Source organism: Macrobrachium nipponense, chromosome 7, assembly GCF_015104395.2.
Source record: "Macrobrachium nipponense isolate FS-2020 chromosome 7, ASM1510439v2, whole genome shotgun sequence".
NCBI classification, from domain to species: domain Eukaryota; kingdom Metazoa; phylum Arthropoda; class Malacostraca; order Decapoda; family Palaemonidae; genus Macrobrachium; species Macrobrachium nipponense.
In genome coordinates, this window is record NC_061109.1 from 40,237,774 (window position 1) to 40,259,585 (window position 21,812).

The following is a 21,812-nucleotide window of genomic DNA, read 5'->3' on the forward strand; positions in this document are numbered from 1 at the left end:
TTGCAAAATTATCCTGGGAAGAGGAAGAAAACTCTCCAGCCAGCTTCCTCTCCCGTATCACAACTAATGCCTGCTAAAGCTTAAAATTATTGGCAGTATGGCAAAGGGTGGCAAAGGAAGTCCTGTCTTGCGCTTTGCCTGAAAAGCGTCCCTTTTGATGAATGCCTTTGCAAGAATCCTACTGAACGTCGCCGAGACGTTCGAGCCTTTACATAACCCGTAACTGCCTTATCGCAAAGTCTTGACTGCGGTAGAGAAAAACGAGATCTTCCCTTGAGCTTTCCTTAACTCCCATCCACCTTTGCGAAAAGCAATATAATATTGACAGAGACCTCTTGAATTCACGAACCCGAGGTCTTGCTGGGTTTCGAAGACGAAGTTGTCTGTTCACTTTAAGCTTCCTCGAAGCACTGCTTACTTCACATTCTTGAGGCTCAAAACTTAAACAAGAGCTTGAAGTCTGAAGAGTTCAACAGAAACGTTCAGCCAGGAGACAAACCTCCTGGTGTGCGGCTGCGAGGCGCGCTCGGCGTCCATTTTGCGAGGACGCTCTGCGTCCTGGCGCGCGCTCGGCGTCCACTGGCGCGCGCCCTGGCGTCCATTCCGAGCGTCCCGTTCAAGCCGAGCGTCAAAGAAGCGTGCAGAAAATCGTCACGCTCCTGACCGGCGTCAAAACAAGCGCGAGAAACTGCCTTCTTTTTCATATTTCTCGGTGAAAGACGTACACGTGATCAGGCGAACGTTCGCTTCTTACTTCTCACTGAAACGCATAACGAGAGATGAGGGGACGTGAAAGCGTCCTCTTCTATAAAGCTTCTATTTAGAGGGCGCGAGTCCTTCGAGATTCGTGCACGTGCACGATCTTCCGCAGTCTGGGAAACGTCAACAGGTCCTACCGAAGGGACGCCAGATCGATGTGGGTTCCCCGTAACCCTCCTACGGCTTTCGACATGCCCTGCTCCTCCCTAGTCCTGGGAGTCCGACAGAGGTCCAGGCCTAGAGGTGTTATGGGGCGGATCTGACATTCCCTCCTGACGAGAGAGAGGACGTGAAGCGTCCTCTTCTCTAAAGCTTCTTAGAGGGCGCGAGTCCTTCCGAGAGCTCCAACCCTTGCGCAGGGAGGACGCCTCGGAGGACGAGAAGCAATACTTCAGGATTCGTGCACGTGCACGAACTTTGGCAGTCTGGGGATTTTCATCAGAAAAACTGCCGAAGGCACCCAGATCGGTGGGGAGTTTCCTCGTAACCCTCCTTCGGCTTTCGACATGCCCTCTCCCTGTGGTCCTGGGAGTCCGACAGAGGTCTAGACCTAGAGGCGTTTATAAGGCCGATCTGACGCACCCTCCACTACACAAGGGGCACTGTCACTGCACTTAGCCACTTCACTATTGCTCTCTAAAGCAAGCACTTTCGATTCTAAGTTAACGAAAACGAAAGAGTATAAGAGAAAAGGGCAATAACCTCTACAGACACTGTTTTAGGGCCCGAAGGCAACATTACAGGGTTAGGAGTAACAATAACAGAAGTAGCACTCTTCACAACAATGAAGGAGAGCGATCACCTCTCGCAGACATATTCATAACCCGTAGGCCATACTATACGGGGGGGGTAGGTGGAAAATAAAGTCTACAGAAGGTTAGCAGGTCACTACCCTGACTTTTGTTTACTGATTAATTGCGTACATACGAATCTACTTTTTCCTTACGGAATTAGACCCATGTTTATATTAATTGCGTACATCGAATCATACGTCTTCCTTACGGAATAGGACAAAGTCTCACACTCCTTACATGGCAAATCTCAACAAAGAAAGCAGACCCAAACCGCTCGTGCATACAAGTGCGGATCTACCGAAGCTTTCGGTAGCCACACCCTATCTTTGCAGACAACACCCTCTGAAACTAGCCTAACTAGATTCAGATATCTTATGCAAAATGAATCAAATTCAAATCAATTTAAGATAGCGTATGCCTAGCCACAAATCCAAGTAAATGAATCAAAAGACAATTAGGATACTTAGCGGCAATGAAGTTTCCAAAATCCTAAGACGGAGGTACTGAAAACAGGTGTTTTCAGCACCGGCGACAGAAAAATTATGAATAGAAAATGGGAATGGTTCCTGATACCCGCCTCCAGCGGCGGGAATGGGTACTAACCACTCGGCCGACACTGCGTGTGTCGGAAGTTTTTTTTAAATTCTGTCGGACTTCAGAAAATACAGCTATATATATATCTGACAGGTAAGTTTCATGAACAAATTCTCGTTTAGTTTTGATCTGCCCGTACGAGGGCCCTTGCTGCGTCGCAAAGGGTGAAGGAATGTGTTTCCCCTTATTTCCTGATATAAGACAGTACCGTGGTATTGTCTGAGTGGATCGTCACTGTTTTGTTGAAGACTTCCTTAAGCAAAAGCTTTCAATCCCCATAATCATAGTCTTCAACATTTTACTGCTCACATTCAAGACAAGTCAACTGAGGAGACCAAATTTAACCCCTACAATTTGTGCATAAAAAATGCAGGTCAAAATAAGCTTTAACTAACCTAGTATTACAGCCTTTGCTGCAATGCCTAACACTGAGCACTAGAGTCGGACATGGCCGACAAGACTAAGATTAACAAAGTTAAAAATTGGTAAATGCGTCTAATGGTGCCGAAACAGCTACCAAAAGCAAGAGTACTTCACCAATTATAGTAACTATGATTAACTGACAAGAAAATACAGGCAGTTCCAGTTAACAGCAGGGGTTTCGTTCCTGGGCGAGTGCTAATACCAAAAATTGACGATAACCAGGCCATCACATCACAGGAATTATGGTAATACATGGCATTTATATCGACTTAAGTGCCGATAAACGGTTTACTGGTGCTGTAAATTGCTTACAGATACCCATAAACTGCCTGAACACCAATAAACTGCCTACCAATGCCAAAAATCTAGTTAAAAACACAGTTAGCCAAGTATTGTAAAACCAAAACACTGTGACCTGATGCTGCCAATAAGCGGGGACTGTCTGTAATTTATTCAAAATTAATCCTTCAGCTTCCAGGTATTAGTTTTTCCTGTTTGGCAAAAGAATACCACCAAACAAATATGTAAGAAGTTAAACTTTTGACAAGTCAGATATATCCTACAGCTTAGCTTGAGTAAATGAGTACATTAAGATAACAGCACATTTAATTAACATAATTAAATCCTGTCAAGTTACAAAGAGTTTGTGAAAGAGATTTGTTGGAGCTGATGGCATAATGCTCAAAAAGTCATCTTCAGGTAGGCTTACAGGGTGCCCTCCCTGGTATCTCAGGGTTCTCCAAGTATCCCTTGTCGTAAATAATTCATTGATTTTTTCCTGTTCATATATATCAGGCTTTACTTTGGTCTCATGATTGACCTTAGCCATTGTTAATCAATGCCTGCTATTCTTTCACTCTATTTAATCTTGGCTCTATCATAGCCTTGGTTATTTCCAAACAGTGCTTCTGAACTTTTAACCAACACTTTTAAAGATGTAGATCATAATCTAGGGTGGATGTGTCATGTCTCCCCTACCCTCCCAATCCCCTACCTACCCTGCAACCACCCAGGATGAACAAACAAGGAAGATCCACTCAGTTTTCATTATTATAGATTATTATATAGTAGCATCCAAACAAGTGACTATCTCAGCACATACCCGCTTGTCTTTAGACTTAGTTCATTTTATAGCCTAATTATTATATTGCCTACAGTTATTACAAAATTATACAGAATTTTGAATGCTGTGCTAATAGCAAGGACCCACATGTAAAGAATGCATACAAAAGAGGATAATGTTCATAAAAATAAAGACAATATCAGAAGACACTTACACATCCTGGAAATCTTCGTAAGTTGAGGAAGGCGTGAATACATCTAGAAGACCAATTATCTGCAAAAAAAGGATACTAAGTAATCCAGTTGAAAATAAAAAAATAAATATATAAATAAATAAAAAGATACAAGTAATTGAAGAAATGACTTCAGTAAAAACTACAAAAATTGAATTATCTTAGGATAATGGAAACATCACTCACAAGTTTAGAAAAATATCAAGGGGTGGATTGATGTGCAATTAATTAGCTAATTAAGATACACATCCTTTACAGAAAACTGGAAAATTCATCTACCATTTATAACAACATCTGAAAGCTCAACTTGAATGTTACATTTCATCAACAATGTCAACACCTACAAACTTTTAATTGAGAAAAATAAAATATAAACTTACATTTTCATGGTCCATATGTTTCAACATTCTCAGTTCTCGATATGTTCGTTTTGCATGAATGTGGGTTTGAAATGGTCTGGCCAATTTTTTTATTGCAACTTTAGTGTTGGTCTTTGAGTCCATCGCGGAGCTGTTAATAAAAAAGAAATTAAATGTTGCAGCATACTCCAAGATGTATGATTTACAGAACCTCAGAAGGTTCAATGTATCTTTTATTGGCATATAACTTTTTAAAAATTAACATTTTTAATTAATGCAGTACATATACTTTGTGGCAGCATGAACCATTCAAGACACGCTGAAAAATAAAGTTTAATAAGCTTTAAAACAAAACACCAAAAAGCACTATCTGTATTTCCCAAGCATCAACCTTAACTAGATGTGAATAGTATTATTTAAAACTAAAAATAACAAAAATAACAAAATTACTACATTAAGAAAAACATGGATTCACTCGGCAATAGGAAGTCATTGTAGTACCTTTCAAGCCCTTTGTTAACCTCACTAGAATGTGTTAAAGTTTAGTACAGGATTTAGAAGACTACACAACCTTCCTATATAAAATGAACAGGTCCATCAACATTACTGTTCCAATATGTATAACGGAGCCACTTGTTTCATGTACAAAACCCACACTATATTCCCATGACTTATGCAATTATTTTGTCATTCTTTTCCACAATAAGGACATTCACATCTAAAATTGCAAAGTCTGCACAGACATATATTCAGACATCTATTCTACACTTGCAGTTTGAGTAGCAACACACCTTTTCTTGGAGAAAAAAAAATGACAATTTGTCCAAAATTGCATTTTTCCTAACTATACAAACCTGAGGTCCTTTTACAATAGGAAGGTTACTAGCGGCAGCTGGATAGGTCGTAAGCTTTCGAACAAGGGTTCGGTAGTTAACTGCTTGTCCGACAGGCGCGCTTTGCGCGCGACTGGGAGGGAGGTAAACAAATCACTTTTGCTTTGGCCCAAGCAAAAACTGCAGAGTGAGGGGGTGGCATGAGGTGGGGCTATGTGTAAAAGGACTCAGGTTTGTATAGTTAGGAAAAATGCAATTTTGGACAAATTGTCATTTGTTCCGACACGGCATACAAACCTTCGGTCCTTTTACAATAGGAAGACTCACTTCTTGGTGGGTGGAATCTGAGTCTTTTGTGAACAGACTGGTGTTCGCCCTACCTTGGAAGCCTCCCTGGTCCGTAAAGAGCAGGGAGGGATCCAAGCCTCTGTCCGATTGACGGGGGTGCACACCGCAGGATCAATGGTCAGACCTCTGGACCGAGTACTAAGAGAGGGGCATGCGCATCTCTTAGTACCAGCAATGCAAGAACTTGTTCCTGTACAGGAGCAAATAGTCATGGGTTTGATCTTGTAGGCATCCACTTCCCCCCCTTGCAGAAGGAAGTGGTGGATATTCTGCTTCCTATCCCTAGTGAAAGGGATAGGATGGGGCTCTGTCATATAGCTCACCTGCATCTCGTCCTCATCCAGCGTAGTGACGACCATGGCCCTCTGCCCGCAGGTAGAGGGGAAGGAAGAGATGGGAAGAGAGAGCCAGTCACTCACTCACTCACACATCCATCCACACAGTCACACCAGGACTCGATGCTGTTCAGCCTGCGAGGGTCTGGGTTAGCTACACAACTTGTTGAGCAGCCACCACGGGTCCAAGGAAAAGGTGTCCAAGGACCTGTGGGCAATATCCCGAAGGTAGAAGGACGTAAAGGTAGTCTGGTTAGACCAGACCCCTGCCTTCAGGACCTGCGCCACGGAGAAGTTCTTGCGAAACGCCAACGAGGGGCCAATACTTCTGACTTCGTGAGCTCTCGGACGGGACGTACGGATGTCGTCACTACCATCAGCCTCATACGCCCTCCTGATGACCTCACGCAGCCAGAATGAAAGAGTGTTCTTGGATACTTCTTTCTTGGTGACCCCGGTGCTAACGAAGAGGCTCGACACTCAGGCCTGAGGTGACGAGTTCTCTTCAGATAGCGCCGTAGCGCCCTCACAGGACAAAGCAGCATCTCATCCGCATCATTATCGGTGAAGTCCAATAGGGAGGGAATCGTGAATGACTCGAACCTGTCATCAGGGACTGAAGGATTCTGAGTCTTCGCAACGAAGTTCGGGACGAAATCGAGCGTCACGGATCCCCATCCCCTGGAGTGTCGTACATCATAGGAAAAGACCCCATGAAGTTCCCCTACTCTCTTCGCCGATGCCAGGGCCAGCAAGAAGAGGGTCTTGAGGGTCAGATCCCTGTCTGACGACTCTCGGAGTGGCTCGAACGGTGTTCGAGTCAGACTCCTAAGGACGAGAGTCACGTCCCACGCAGGGGGCCCGAGTTCCCTGGGTGGGCAAGACCTCTCGAAGCTCCTCATCAGCAAGGAGATCTCGAACGAGTTCGAGATGTCCAACCCCCTCAGTTTTAGGACGAGCGCCAAGGCGGCTCTGTATCCTTTCACTGTGGGACTGATAGGAAGCTTCTCTCGGTCGAAGAAACACGAGGAAATCCGCTACCTGCTGAAGAGTGGCTCTGAGAGGAGATAGACCCCGTCTACGACACCAACCACAGAAGACGGCCCACTTCCCTGGTACACAGCTGCAAGAGGACTGACGGACGTTTCCAGCCATCTCTGTTGCTGCGCTACGAGAAAAGCCTCTCGTTCGCAAGAGATGGTGGATAACAGCCAGCCGTGAAGACGTAGGGGAACTGGACTGCTCGGTGGATACCGCTCGACGTGTGGCTGGGCGAGAAGGTTGTGCCAAGGGGGAATCTCTCTTCGGTTCTCCTGCGAGAAGAGCCAGCAGGTCCGGATACCAAATGGCCTGTGGCCATTTGGGAGCCACCAGGATCATCCTGAGATTCGGGGTGACCAGCGCTCGACTGATCACCTTGCGAATCAGGCTGAACGGGGGAAAGGCATAGGCGAAGAGGTTGTCCCACGGAGGTGTTTGAAGAGCGTCCTCTGCAGCTGCCCATGGGTCCGGCACGGCCGAGAGAAGAACACCTGGAGTTCCTGTGTGCCGGGTGGCGAACAGATCCACGATGGTGCGCCCCCACAGGTCGAAGAGCCTTTCCGCCACGTCCTGGTGTAGAGGACCATTCGGTCCCTATCACCTGATCCCGACGGGCATGAGCGTGTCTGCTACTACATTCCTCTTCCCTGGAATGTAGCGTGCCGACAGCTCTATTGAGTGTGCCTGAGCCCACTCGTGCACCTGCCGAGTCAACTGGTACAACGGGAGGGACACTAGGCCCCCCTGTTTGTTGACGTAAGCCACCACTGTGGTGTTGTCGCACATCAACACCACTGAGTGTCCCATCAAGCGGTCCTGAAACTCTTGGAGAGCGAGGAACGCTGCCTTGAGTTCCAGTACATTGATGTGAAGGTGCTTGTCGTTCTCGTCCCACACTCCTGAAGTCAGCAACTCCTCCAGGTGTGCGCCCCATCCCTCGGTCGATGCGTCTGAGAACAGCCTCAGTCGGGGGGGGAGTGCGCAGAGGCACTCCTCTTAAGAGGTTCCTGTCGTCGAGCCACCAGGCTAGGTCCTGCCTCACCTCCTGTGTCAGTGACACTGGAAAGCTTGGGGGATCCGTCGCCTGTGACCAACTCTCCTTTAGTCTCCACTGAAGAGACCGCAGGTGAAGACGCCCGTGAGGGACTAACTTCTCGAGTGACGAACAAAGGTGTCCGATCACGACTTGCCATCGCTGAGCTACCTGTTCCTGCCGAGGACAGGAAAACTGGTTGGCTGCCTCCCTGAATCTGCTGATCCGCGAGTCTGCGGGGAAGACTCGCCATGCTACCGGTCGATCAGCATACCCAGGTACTTCATCCTCTGCTTGGGCTCGAGATCGGACTTCTCGAAGTTCACAACGATCCCTAGATCGCGACAGAACTCGAGAAGCCGATCCCTGTCCTGTAGCAACTGCGAGCGGGAGCTCGCCAGGACCAACCAATCGTCGAGATACCTCATCAGACGTATCCCGTGCGAATGGGCCCAAGCAGACACCAGAGTGAGACAAAACGCGTGAACACCTGTGGGGCGGTTGAGAGACCGAAGCACAGTGCCCTGAACTGGTACACCGTCCCGTCGAGGATGAAGCGGAGGTACTTTCTGGAGGACTGATGAATGGGTATTTGGAAATACGCATCCTTCAAGTCCACTGAAAGCATGAAATCGTTCTCCCTGATGGAGTCGAGCACTGAGCGTGCCGTCTCCATCGTGAACCGGGTCTGGCGAACAAACCGGTTCAGGGGAGAGAGATCTATCACCGGGCGCCAGCCTCCCGTAGACTTTTCCACCAGGAAGAGTCGACTGTAAAAGCCCGGTGACTGATCCGTGACGATCTCTACAGCTCTCTTGCTCAGCATGGTCTTGATCTCCTGTCTGAGTGCTACGTCCTTCGGTGACCCGGGGACGTACGACTGCTGTTGGACCGGGTTGGAGGTGAGGGGTGGCCGAGATTCGAAGGGTAATAGATATCCCTCCCGAAGGACATCTACTATCCAGGTCTCGGCGCCGTAGCGCTGCCAAGTTGCCCAATGGCTGGCCAGGCACCCCCCCACTTCCGGCAGCAGGTGAGGGGGAACGCCGTCCCTAGCGTTTCCCCCCTTTCTTCGACTTCTTCCCAGAGCCTCCACGGGATGAGGAGGGCTGGGAGGAGGGCTGGTTACGGCCCCCCTTACCAGAAGTCGAAGAAGACAGAGTCACTCCTCGGGGCTTCGACGCAGCAACCGTCTTAGCAGCCGAGGAGGCGCTAGCCGAGCTCTTAGACTTGGCCGCAGTCCGAGGCTGCCCAGAAGCCTTCGAGACTGCCTGGTGAACCAGACGGTCACTGTCATCAGTGCGCCGTCTGTCCACCGCAGCGTCCACCATCTCTCGTGGGAAGAGAGACGTGGAACTCCGTAAAGGTCCGTTTCGAAGTCCCAATGCCGCTTCACGCCCGGCCGCCCTGGTGGAAAACCCGAGTAAGGACAGCGTCCCTTTTTTTTTTCGACGGAGAACCAGGTTGGCCCACAGGTTCACCGTCTGGTGGGCAAGGAAGGAGATGGCTCTTCCCCCAGACTGGCAAAGTCTCCTGAAGGCCGAGTCCCTCTTCGGGAGAAATTCCCTTCCCCCCCCGGAGTTGGCTGCGACCTTAGATACTGTGAGGGACCACAGATCTAGCCAGGAGACGGCCTGGAAAGCTGCCATGGCGGTAGATTCCAGGCCTAGTGCCTCTTGCTGCGAGAACCACAGGTTCTCGGACAGGAGCTGTTGCAGAGACACACCCGGAGTCAGCCTCGCTAACTCCGGGTTCACCTGTTTGGGCGGCATCGGATCCTCAGATGGCACGTAAAACCGCCGCTGTCGTAGCAGAGGAGGTGGAAGCAGCTTGCTAGACCTGCCAGACTTCAGCGAACCGTCCTGTCCAGAGACAAGCGATTCAACTTGGTCCAGCACTGAGTCAGCCAGCTCTGACCGCGGCAAACCCACCGTCGGTCTGGGTTCCCTCTTCGGGCCCCAGAACGACTCGAGCCGGGACGTGGGCTCGGATGGTGGAGCGGCGATCCTTCCCCGAGGTCGTTGTGCTGACGAATCAGCGCAATAACCTCGGCAAAGTTCCCTCTGGATCTCGGGCGTGATAGCATTCCTGTGGAGTCGGACCGTCCAGTTCCCTCGAACAATCGGAGTACCTCCCGAGACCCTCCTCCCTCAAGGAGAGGAGCAGCGACAGCCCCCTCTCGGTCTCCTCCAACCACCTGTGCGTAAGACCTGGCTGGTCCGAGAACCGAGCCTGGTACGTACGACGACGTGGCGAGATCCTGAAGGGCGCACCCTTCACGATCACTCCTCAATACCTCGCCCCTCCCGGGTAACCCGAGGAGGTTGAAGGTATGGGGGGAGAGGGCCGAACCTGACGCTCCCTCCTCGCTCGCTGGCAGAACCAGCGGGCTTGGAAGACTGCAGGCGATCGTCAACCCGCGGTGGCGATCGAGCTGCAGGCCTAGTCGAGCCGTCTCGCTGTGGAGAACGGCTGGACCGAGAACAGCGGCCCCGGTCTCGTCGTGTCAGAGGAGCTGGTGCTGGTCGCCGTACCCGATCGCTCTCTGTGAGAGTGACGGTCAGGCGACCGGCGAGCTCCACTGTCACGGTGAGACCGGTGCGTATCCTCACGGCGCGTCACGTCGCTGGTACCAGCCGTGGGCTGGTGCCGGCGAACGGGGGGACCTCTTCCCAGCCTCAGCCCGTGGCCGGTCATGGACCGTCACGTCCGCCCGGGTAGCCAGCTGCTCGCCGCGAGAGCGAGAGCTGGTCTGGTGAGAGTCGCGTGAGCGGCTGTCACCAGTCTTCCGCTCCGTGCCGTGAAACCTGACGCTGAGCGGATCAGGGGTCTGGTTCCTGGTGCACGGTCGCTGGTAGGCGGACCGTACACTCGGTACTCTCGCGAACGAGCGGCCGAGCCGGATCCTGCTGCTGTGGGCCGGCCCCGAACCACTGACAGCAGGTGAGGAAGTGCCGGTGTTAGCCGGCACCCCTCTGGTCCCCGTAGTCTTCTTCCTTGCGGGGAGAAGAGGACGGGTCCTGCTCCCGAAGGAGCAGGGCGACCAGCGGAAGAACCCACCCCCCCGTCTCACCAGAGCGAGACGGGGCCCTTAGAAGCTCCCGAAGAAGACTTCTTAGGGGGGGGGGAGGCGACCTTCTTCTTCTTAGGCGGGGGAGCCTTAGAAGAAGAAGGGGAAGAGGCGGCAGACGACGACGACGAAGAAGACGATGAAGACGACGACGACACCTTCCTTCCTCCTTCTTCTTCTTCCTCGTCAACCTCCTCAGGACCGATGTCAGGTCTGTCATCCAGGACGGAGCCGGGCTGCTGTTGCCGAAGCAACAGGGCCCGGACGTACCTGTCCGAACAGACCAGCATCGGGAGCAGCGGCGCCAGGAACGGGAACGACATCAGCAGGTGCGGGCATCACAGGAACGGCAGCAGACACGGCAGGAACAGGATCAGGAACAGCAGCAGTGGTCACGGCAGGTACGGCAGATACAGCTGGACGAACCAGCGGCACAGACGTCATCGGTACCGGTGGGAGGTCCAGGGGCGAACTCTTCGGGCACATGAAGTCCGGTCGCGGCAGCACGGCAAACCCAGGTGGCGGCATCACACTCCCCCGAGTTACGGCGACTGGCCCCTGCACCGATGTTGTTGGTGTTACAGAGACCGCGTGCTGGGTGTACACCCAGGTGAGGAGGAGGTGACGCGTAGCCAGGTGTTGTCAGGGTCGTGGTGGTGGTTGTTACCGTAGCGTGCGTAACGCCACGGAGCCAGCGAGATGATAGAGCAGCCCCTGGACATTCTCACGGCACGCCCTGCAGTCCCAACGACGCCCACACCTGTCCAAGGTCATCCTTCACGGCAACCGCACCTGAGGAGGCAAAAGTCGGGTGATTAGGCGGATCCTCTACCCGCTCGCGCGAAGACGAGCGGATAGAGGACCCAGAGTACAACTCTACGTCGGGGTATCTAGCGCCCTCTCCACACCCCCCTCGACACATCGGGAGAGGAGAAGGACCTAGACACCCCCCCCGAAGGGGAAGGCGCGATACGAGGAAGTTGAGCGGGCGGCAGGAAAGAAGACGAAGTGTCCGTCACCAAAGGAGTCGCGGGAGAGCTTTCCGACGACTCCTTTGCAGGCCTTCGCTTCTTCCTGCCCTCATACAATGTCCACTGCGCCTCCGACCAGTCCATACAAACATCACAGGGCTCGGCCCGGGTGCATTCGCGCCCCCGGCACCGAGCACACAAAACATGAGGGTCTATCTCGGGAAAAGATCTGAATTTCCCACATTTGCGCCCTTCGGTACCCGGGCAAAGTCTCCTTGGGGTAGCGAGGCGCGGAGATTCCATCATTAATGAATTCAGCGTAATTAATATGAAAAGAGAGAATACTGTACTTACAATCTTTCATACACAATTACAAACAAAACAGAAAGCAAACGACGAGCAGCGGGCAGAGAGCGAACACACACGTCCATCCACCGTGAGGCCGAAAGCAAAAGTGATTTGTTTACCTCCCAGTCGCGCGCGCGCGCCTGTCGGACAAGCAGTTAACTACCGAACCCCTTGTTCGAAAGCTTACGACCTATCCAGCTGCCGCTAGTAACCTTCCTATTGTAAAAGGACCGAAGGTTTGTATGCCGTGTCGGAACAAAATTATTTTCTCCTAATGATTTTGACAATGTAACAACTACTATAGGTATTGATATTTTTTACTTCATTTTAATAATTTAAAAATAATTATAAAAAAAAGAAAGTAAAAGAGAAGGTACACATTTCCATACTCACTCAAGGTAAATTGTAATATTTCAAAATGGGTAAAAAGTTCAGTAGCAGAGATTTCAAGACAACAAGATTGGGAAAAGTAGGACAACCTGTCATGAAGGTAAATGGGCCACATTTATACATTATGCTCTTTATTATGATTTTTCAATTCCTGCTTTTATTTTGTAGTATATATGAATACATAGATGTTTGATTATATACTACACTTTTTCCTTCTATATTTGTGTCGCTTGTATTTTTCTGCTGCTGTGCTGTTTCTATCCCTTCTTAAATCAGCGACCTAAATTCTCATTCTTAAATCACAAACAAAATTCTCAGTCTGTTGAGAATTCTCTTGATATCATATTTCTTTAGCCAGCCATCTTTTCCTTCTGGACTGGATCTCAGTTGACAATAATAGGTAGAGTAGTTCTGTGTTCTGAATGATGAAATTCTATTTAGCCGTATTTTATGTTTAAAAAAAAACTTTGCTAAAAGTGGTCTGTTATGGATGACAACCTGTCTGTTTTTACTTCAACGTCATCACTAGAGTTAGCATATATAATTTCAGCTAGAGGTCTTTACCTAGTTCTCTCTTAATTAGATTAACCAAATTTTTTATTGTCTTAGGACTTTGTACTTTATTATTTTTAGCCTACCTAAATGGCACTTATCAATTCACACAGTTTTCTACAACCCAAAATCTCACCTTTCTCACTGTACCTAGTATCCAATAAATACTCCAGGTAACCTATGAGCTAGGAAGCACTGACAAAACATGAGCCCTTTATCCCAAAAAACAATGATCCAAATTGAAGCACAAATGGGGTTGGAGGCTAAAAAAGTGCAAGAAAACTGCCAAACAGAGCTTATTTTAACACAATAAGAAAAGCTAATCTGCCATGCCTTTAATTATAACGAACTGGATATAGGTACGGCAGCCGTATCCCTGATTGCGATGGATATTGGTACGGCAGTGTATTGCGCATGCGCGAACACTTGTTTACCGACTGAGGCACATATCAGTGACAGCAAGAAAAAAATGAAGGCAAAACATGTTTTCAGGTTTCAACAAGCTGAAAAAGACAATAGACGTCTATGAGGAGGAAAAAGTTCCAGAAATGGTATATCCGCAGGTTACGAACGATCGAATCGGCCCTGAAAAGAGCTCCGAAGAGAAGATTCAAAGATTTGAAGCTTAGCTAGTAAGGTAGTGCAGCAGTCAGTAGTGCGTCCAATATGGGAAACATGCTGTTAAAATGGATCTGATTTGGAATGATTACTTAAGATGATTAGGCCGTTTACCAGAGGATTGACTTTGGTAGTTTTCCCTACTACCATGAATACAGCAGAGCACGGTTTCTGTGTATTTCTTAAGACCTCTGAATCTCCTCTTCGGAGCTCTTTGGGGATTTTCGGGGGCCGATTCGATCGTTCATGGGACCTGCGGATATACAATTTCTGGAAGTTTGACTCTTCGTAGACATCTATTGCTTTTTCAGCTTGTTGAAACCTGAAAACATCTGTTTTTCGGCTAAAACCGATGTCTTATTACACGGTTCAGAGAGATTTAAAGAAGATATGAAGTACACAGATAGATTAGTTTAGTTTTATTTTTCATGTATATAGTCAAAATGTAAGTATATTTAAGTATTATTGTGATTTTTCATATTTTCCTTTACTGTCAAAATGTTTTGGTACTTTTGGTGATGACAGTATGTTCTTCACTTTGACACTTCGAATTGAACATGTTCACGAAAACAATTCTGTTCGACTATTATTACTACTGTCACTTACCTTCTAGTGCTGTACCTATAGCTATTAGCAACAGTGCACGGTAACTGTTGCATGATTAGCAAACTACCATATCTGCAGAAAGTCAATAACACAATACGGCACCACTGACAGAATCTGACGTACCCCTACTATACACGATGTTATTTGTACGGCAGGAAGTCTGAAATTGACGCATGCGCAATTCACTGCCGTACCAATATCTATCGCAGTCAGGGATACGGCTTGCCGTACCTATATCCTGTGCCTAATTATAAATTTAGGGGGAGAGGCTTAGGTAGGCCTACAGGGTATTGCTTCAGAAATCTGGAGAACTCTGACAGCAGATTTAGTACTGAGGGTACCTACAAGGCCACCACCAAAACCCCTGCTTCCCTCTGGGCCCCTCCAGTAAGATTATTAGGGTAGTACTCAGAGAGGATTGAAGAAACATTATATACATATTAAAATAATTGGTTAGCATCAACAATAATTTTCAAAAACACAAACCAAAAAAAACACGATAACCTACGAGAAATATACATAAATTGTGGGTACATAGAGAGACTACCTAGGTAGGTAGTAGGTACCTAGGTATACAATTTGTAGTAGCTAGGTAGCTGGGAAGGAATGGGTTGGCAACCAGTTCAGTGGGAATTAGCCTATCGACAAGATAAAATTGCCTCTAGCCTAGTATTGATTTAGCACTAAGTGTTTGTCTTTAGTGTCATTAGCTGAAGAAATGAATGATCTAATTTAATGGAACTGTATGAACTTATCAAATAAATGACAACTTACCACACTTGGCCGTAGGCACCAGAACCCACAGGCGAGAGCATAGTATACCTCTGAGGTACCTCCCATTCTGTCTTGTTTAACTCAATGGTGTGATATCCTGGCTTAGGCATATTTCCTAGAAGCCTCTGTTTGGCTGTCAGATTAAAAAATAACTAATAACAGTATAATATGTTAGGGGTAAAATCTCTCCCTAAGTCGTGTTAAAACTTAGTCGTACACACACACACTAAAATCACAACTTTGTTGCAGCGTTGCCAGAATCGTGTGTAGGAGTTTGCGCTAAATTCTAGCAACGGGTTTTATCTTTCTTTTGTTAGGATTCGCAAACATGGTAGCTATATGGATTTGTTGAGCCACATAATTATTATTTTAAATATTTACGCAAGCCTAATAATGCACGTTCGTGAATGATTTAACGTAAGGTCAAGGTAGCGCTGTGAAGCACGTTTATCGCTAAGAAGCATCGTCAAGTTGGGTATACATAAGAAGTCGGAACTTGTTAAATTTAATTCGTACGCTAGACATTCGCAGTTAATTCATATCTAATTAACACATGCAAGTCTGCTCAGACTAATAAAAAACATAACTTATTTTGTATTTGAATTATTAGTATGTAATATGCTAATTGGGATTAATGTGCAGACGACAAAGTCAAGCACCTTAGCAAACTGCAGAGAATGATAAACAAACTTGAGCAATTGTTTAGTATTATAGACGGAGACTATTTACCATGAATTGCGTTTCAATATATATATATATATATATAGTATTGAATATACATACCACCAACGCAATTACTTCTGAAATAAGAAATTTATCAAAAGTCCAAGAAAAACCATTAAACGTACTCTTGAGGTAAAACGCAAATCATTTCAACTCGGCGTGAAGTTTACTTGTGTCCATGTGTTAACATTTTCAAGGCTACTTTTCATAAAAGCTTAACCACCAAAATACTTTTTGCTATCTGCTTCATTACTGACCCTTCAGGCAGTCCTCCACATACACCCCGATAAAACATATCCTGCCGTCGATTTTTTATTTCAGCTTCATTCAAACCAAATCGGCGTTACCTGCTATTTAAGGAATATGAATATTACTCTTTCATTTAAACTTTTTCCTGGGTAGTTGTTTACCTCTCTCCGACGATGACGCTGCGGAGGGTGCACCTAAGCATTACTAATCTTGCTTTCGCTGCTGTATCATTCATTGAATGGGGTTTGGTTTAAATGTAAATTCTTCTTGAACATGGACGCACTCGCACTGTCACTTCTCGCGGTAATTTGCTGAATAATCTTGCAGCAGATTTTATCGTGTGCTCTAAAGCTAATCTGCAAGTTGCATCTAGGCTCCTCCATCATATATACTTATAAACACATGATGAATCAGTATTATGATTGTCCTCCGCTGAAAATCTTTAATATCTCCCTTTATTTGTATGTCTTGGTTGTCTACGCTAAATCACTCGAAACATTAGGACATATCTCTTGCATATGATTCTTGCATTGATGGGTAACAAAGTTAGAACATGTGTTATTCTTAGATATGACGGTTAGTTAACCTTGAAGTCATATTTATCATATTTAGCATTTTCCTCAGGTTGTAGTAATTGAGTGTACCGTAAAAGATCGAATTACAATAATCTAATCCAACAGTGACATAATTAGGAGCGATCATTTTCATGGAAAGGTATTTAAGTATCAAGTGCGATAACTTCCGGATACTTTCACCACTTTACTGATGTGACCCTTAATTCGAGACATCAATAGTACGTCGGACGCTCGAAACGTCTCGCAGCCAACCGAGGTCGTCATGTTTTCCCAAAGCCAAATAATCAGTCTCAACTTCATTCAGTTTCAACAGTTTTACCAGCATTCATTTCTTGATGACACCTTGATGTCATCCAAAGGTGTGTTGTCCCCGAACTTCTTAGTCTAACCCGTGTTGCTTGAGTGTATAAGTGCGACATACAAACGAGTACTGGGCCCAGTATAGTGCCTTGTGGAAGTCCACTTTTCGGCGACTCTATCCTCAAACAAGTTCTATTTATTTGTACAAAAGGTGTTATGTTTTCAAGTTAGTTTTTCATATATATCAATGCATCAATTTTTATAGATCAATAGTTATATACCAAATCCCCTCGCAACAAATCATGCACAATGGTGTCAACATTAACTCTTAAATGATCTTACAAACTCGGACTGATTAACGAGTGTATCCTTAAACTGTTGGCTTTCTTATCGCCAACCTCTCACCTCAGGGGATATCTTATTTTCAATACTCCCGCCTAATAATATCACAATCTATTAATTTCACCTCATACCCAATAAGTCTGACCTAGTAAAAATCGATTAGACGAAAACATAATAGTTTATTCAACTGAGCTTCAGGAGAGAACAAAATCTTGCGCGAACATTGACCCACACTAAACTTTTCACAACATTCACAATTCTGCCTTTTGCAAATGGCATATTAAAAAAAAAACCGACAAATGCTGGCCATACCTCTATTAAAAAGATAGAAGTGAAATTTATCATATTCTTTTCCTCAATGTATTATTTATACGACATTATGGCGTCTAGCATTTCCTAAGGTAAAATAATGATAATCAAGGCACGTGCATTTCTTACCTACTACAGTCTGCAATACGTATCCCCAGCTTGATTTAAGCAAATGCAATACAGAGGTATACTCATACTTTGTACTACTTATACTAACAACAAGGATCAAATAAAATAAACACGTTCATATAATCTCAGTTATTAGTGGAAACACAAAATAACTGAACAGAAACATAGCCTCTAAATTCAGTACACCAACTACATAAAAACGTGCTAAAATCTATGGTCAAATAGAGCCTTGTTTCACCAAAGAAAATTATAATAAACATGTACATTATTTATTTTTTACATTTTCATTCTAATAAATGAATTATGAATATCCTATCCTAAAATTCCGGTATCCTTAACTCAACGCGAAACACCTTTTTCAGACTTTCTTAGGCTCTTCCATAGGGCTTTCCAACACACACACATACACACACCACCCCCAAACAACGCCCCCACCCCCCAACAACGACAACAACAGCATAGTAGTTTGTAGGCTTAGCTCCCCCCCCCCATCCCCACCCCCGAGTAAGCGAGAAGGAAAAGTTTTCATTACTTGCGTCACGAATCGTAAAATCTCATGTGCTATGAGACTGATAGACAGTCTTACATATTTGCTCAATAATGATCAAAATCTGATTTGTGATTCAACTGCTTACACCGTGTGTCCTATATACTATGGCTATGATGGCGCAAACATGTTTTTCTCCAAAGCTTAGTTGCTGGAGAATTGAGTCTCGATCTCCTTCATTTTTTAGTAATAAGTTTTTTTCCTTAAGTAACCTATCTAGTACCTGTCAAAATGAGGTCTTGAAACCCCTGTTGTGTTATTTCACTATTAGTGACAAACTGTGACATGACACAAAATGAAGTTATAGGTTTAGATGAGGTTAATAAGCGGTGTAGTCTTCCAGTTAGACAAAACAGTCTTATAAAATTAAGACACCATCATTCCAAGCGTTTACAAATCAGGAGTTTAATAATTCAGCAAATTCTCCCGATATATACTATATATATGAATCCCATGATGTCATTTTGATCTTAAATCTGGCATTGCCTTAGTTAAATTTGGCTGCAACAAGAACAACAGGATGTCTGTTTTTGTTAGGCCTAATGAAAACAGTTCGAAATACTGTATTCGTTTGTCTTAGGTTGTATCTTCGATGGTAAGTCGTAGTGAACTTGATACTCACTGATATTCTAAGTGATTGCTGGATGGATGGATGGCTAGATGGACGATGTATGTTATTTATGGCGAAAGCCCAGCGCTGGGGCCAGAAAGGACATTCATAAATGATTGCTGGGTCTGACGTACGCACGCAATTTTCATGCAAAGCGTGTCTCTTCAACGAGAGGTATTGACACCATTCCAGGCACACTGACAGCAGCCTAGATTTCATTAAATTGTACTCTTAATTTTCACCGAAGTTCTTTAGTTTTACGCAAGTAATTCAAGATAGTAGTGTTTTATATATATTACACACACACACACACACACATATATATATATATATATATATATATATATATATATATATCTATATATAATATATATATATAATATATATATATATATATATGTGTGTGTGTGTGTGTGTGTATGCATATTATAATATGTATCAAATGCGGAACACGTGTTTGACTCTTCTCTCGTTTACTTTGGATCGCATATGTCAATGAAAGATTGTGGGGACTTCTCTAAAAGCAATAGTATAATGTCTAGAAATAAATATCCGCGTACTCTTGCATTTGCTGCCTGCTCGTTGTCATAATGAAAACGAAACGCACTCGCTGTTTAAATGCAAATCTCTACTACTGTTTATGTAAATGAGGAAAGTAGTAGTTTGAATCATATTCGTATATCGTCGCATTATATCAGTTATAGCATCGTCTTTTAAGGAAAATGTATGAAGAAATTGATGCAAACTTCCCCGTCTGTAATGAGAGATAAGCAAAAGGCTTCAGTAACAGAGATCACCCAGAGTAATCGCGTATAAATATTCATTAGATACAATAAAAAACATTGAACTAATAACTATAATGAATAACTCATACACAAGGAGTTATTATATCTTCCTTAAGATACTAGAAAAATTAATTGCAATTTACAATTACAATTCTGTCTCTCGAATCAACGAGACCACCGTAACAAGAGCGTTCTATGGAACCTCGAATCTCTCTCGTACCTTAAGGTTACTTGATAAAGGCAATACATCTGTCAATAAATCTCGTGACGCTGCTGATAGCGAGCGATAAGCGCAGTCACAACAGGTAAGCAGGTCTTATCGTAGGACACATAACCTAGACTGATAAAAGCAATAATAACAATTACCCAAATGATACGAACGGGAACTAGATTTTACTTTTTTGGATTATCTTGAGCTTATAGTCTGGATACCCGAGAAAAGATGAAGTTTAAAGGAAAGTTTTCTGAAGTAATAAGAGTTGATGTGAGTCTAAATAAAACTGCCTCGAATCCGTTCGAGTCATAAACCGGTAAGAAACACAGCGAATCAATTGAGTCAAAAGTGAGAGCGGACAAAAAACGGTTCGAGTCTAAACGTGATAGAAAATTCTCCTGTTTAACTTGTTCTTTCTTTATATTACTGACCGGACATGCAGTGAATTAGCTCATTCGAGAGCTTTAAAACAAATCACTGTAAATGCGACGAATTAGTTTCTTCGAATATAATATTCACCTAACATACAGTGAATTAGTTCAATCGAGAGTCAATAACTAATCGGGAATACCACGAACTTGAAAAGAAAAATTATGGAAAAATTACATTATCTATATATATATATATATATATATATATATATATATATATATATATATATATACATAATATATATATATATATATATATATATATATATAGATATACACACATAATATATATATATATATATATATATATATATATATATTATATATATATATATATATATATATATATATATGTAACATTAATGTGACTGCAAATTCAGATACAATCAGGGCGGACTCATTACAGGTAGAAAACCATTGGCGTTCGTTTTAATAATTAAAGATTTTTATTTATTTTTATTTTTACATCACTCCAGAGTTGGTCACTTTGTAAAACACATGGGTCCGTCCTTTAATGAAAAGGATTGACCCTGAGATGCTGACCCAAAACCATATTTTCCTCTTCAACATCCCCTCAGGGTAAACGCAAATTTGGCAGGACCTAAGGGAAGATGTGTCACATTATCTTAATTGACAATTATAATTTCATATGCTATTTCTAGCAACATATTAGTCTTCTGAAGAATCACAAAGAAGTCTATTTGCCGATTCGCTAAATGAGGAAAACACATTTGGCATCGCTGCATAAACCTCCATGTTCTTTTAACCAAGTTCGTTCGACCGGCTATACTCCAGGTACCTTGGGCCACTGTTTAGTGGCGAGGTCCTATTATGGGGATTTCCCGGGAAAGCCCAATGTACAGGGTTTGGCTGAGAAGCATCTCTGCTGCTGAGGCGGCTTCCTTGGAGGGGGTTTGGGTACTATGGTTCAGCTAAGAGGACCTTCTCTGAGGACTACCACAAGGGGCTTCCGGCCATGATTTGGTAGAGAGATTCCCCATAGAGATTTCCATAGTGGAGGAGCAAGTGGGTTACAACTTGGGCAAAATATCCCCTTCCAGGGGTAACGCTGTTCGACAAAGAGATCCATCTATGAGGATCTCACCCTAGGAGGTCTGGAGGTCACATATCGGCCTAGACTATATTGAGTCCTATGATTCGACGGAGGTGGCTCATGAACCGATAGATTATATTATATATAGATATTATATATATATATATATATTATCTATATATATATATATACGTACATAATTCTGAGTTACTTTTTTCGCAAGTTTGCAAACAAGAAATCCAAATTAAGATCTGCATCGAACAACTCTTACGCTTACTTCATCATCGACAAAAACATCCTGTCTAATTAGCGTGGTGGCACAACGAACACCATTCCTTGCATTTGTGTGACCTAGAAACGCAGAGGTGTGAGAGGCATGACGGGCGTAAAAAGAGAGGGTT

At 44.7% G+C, this 21,812-nt stretch overlaps 2 protein-coding genes across 2 annotated transcripts in view; one reads left to right on the top strand and one right to left on the bottom strand.

Annotated features, from left to right (window-relative positions):
• Window positions 1-15,405, bottom strand: part of LOC135217516 (mitogen-activated protein kinase 14A-like) — a 29,306-nt gene extending 13,901 nt beyond the window's left edge. Inside the window, exons 1-3 of the mRNA XM_064253474.1 lie at window positions 15,144-15,405; window positions 4,246-4,375; window positions 3,848-3,906 (exon numbers count right to left, since the gene is read on the bottom strand). Of these exons, the coding sequence (XP_064109544.1) occupies window positions 3,848-3,906; window positions 4,246-4,375; window positions 15,144-15,253 (299 nt within the window). The 5' untranslated portion in view covers window positions 15,254-15,405. The remainder of the gene's footprint in view (window positions 1-3,847; window positions 3,907-4,245; window positions 4,376-15,143) is intronic.
• Window positions 1-21,812, top strand: part of LOC135217580 (mitogen-activated protein kinase 14-like) — a 230,324-nt gene that overhangs the window by 62,797 nt on the left and 145,715 nt on the right. The window lies entirely within an intron of this gene.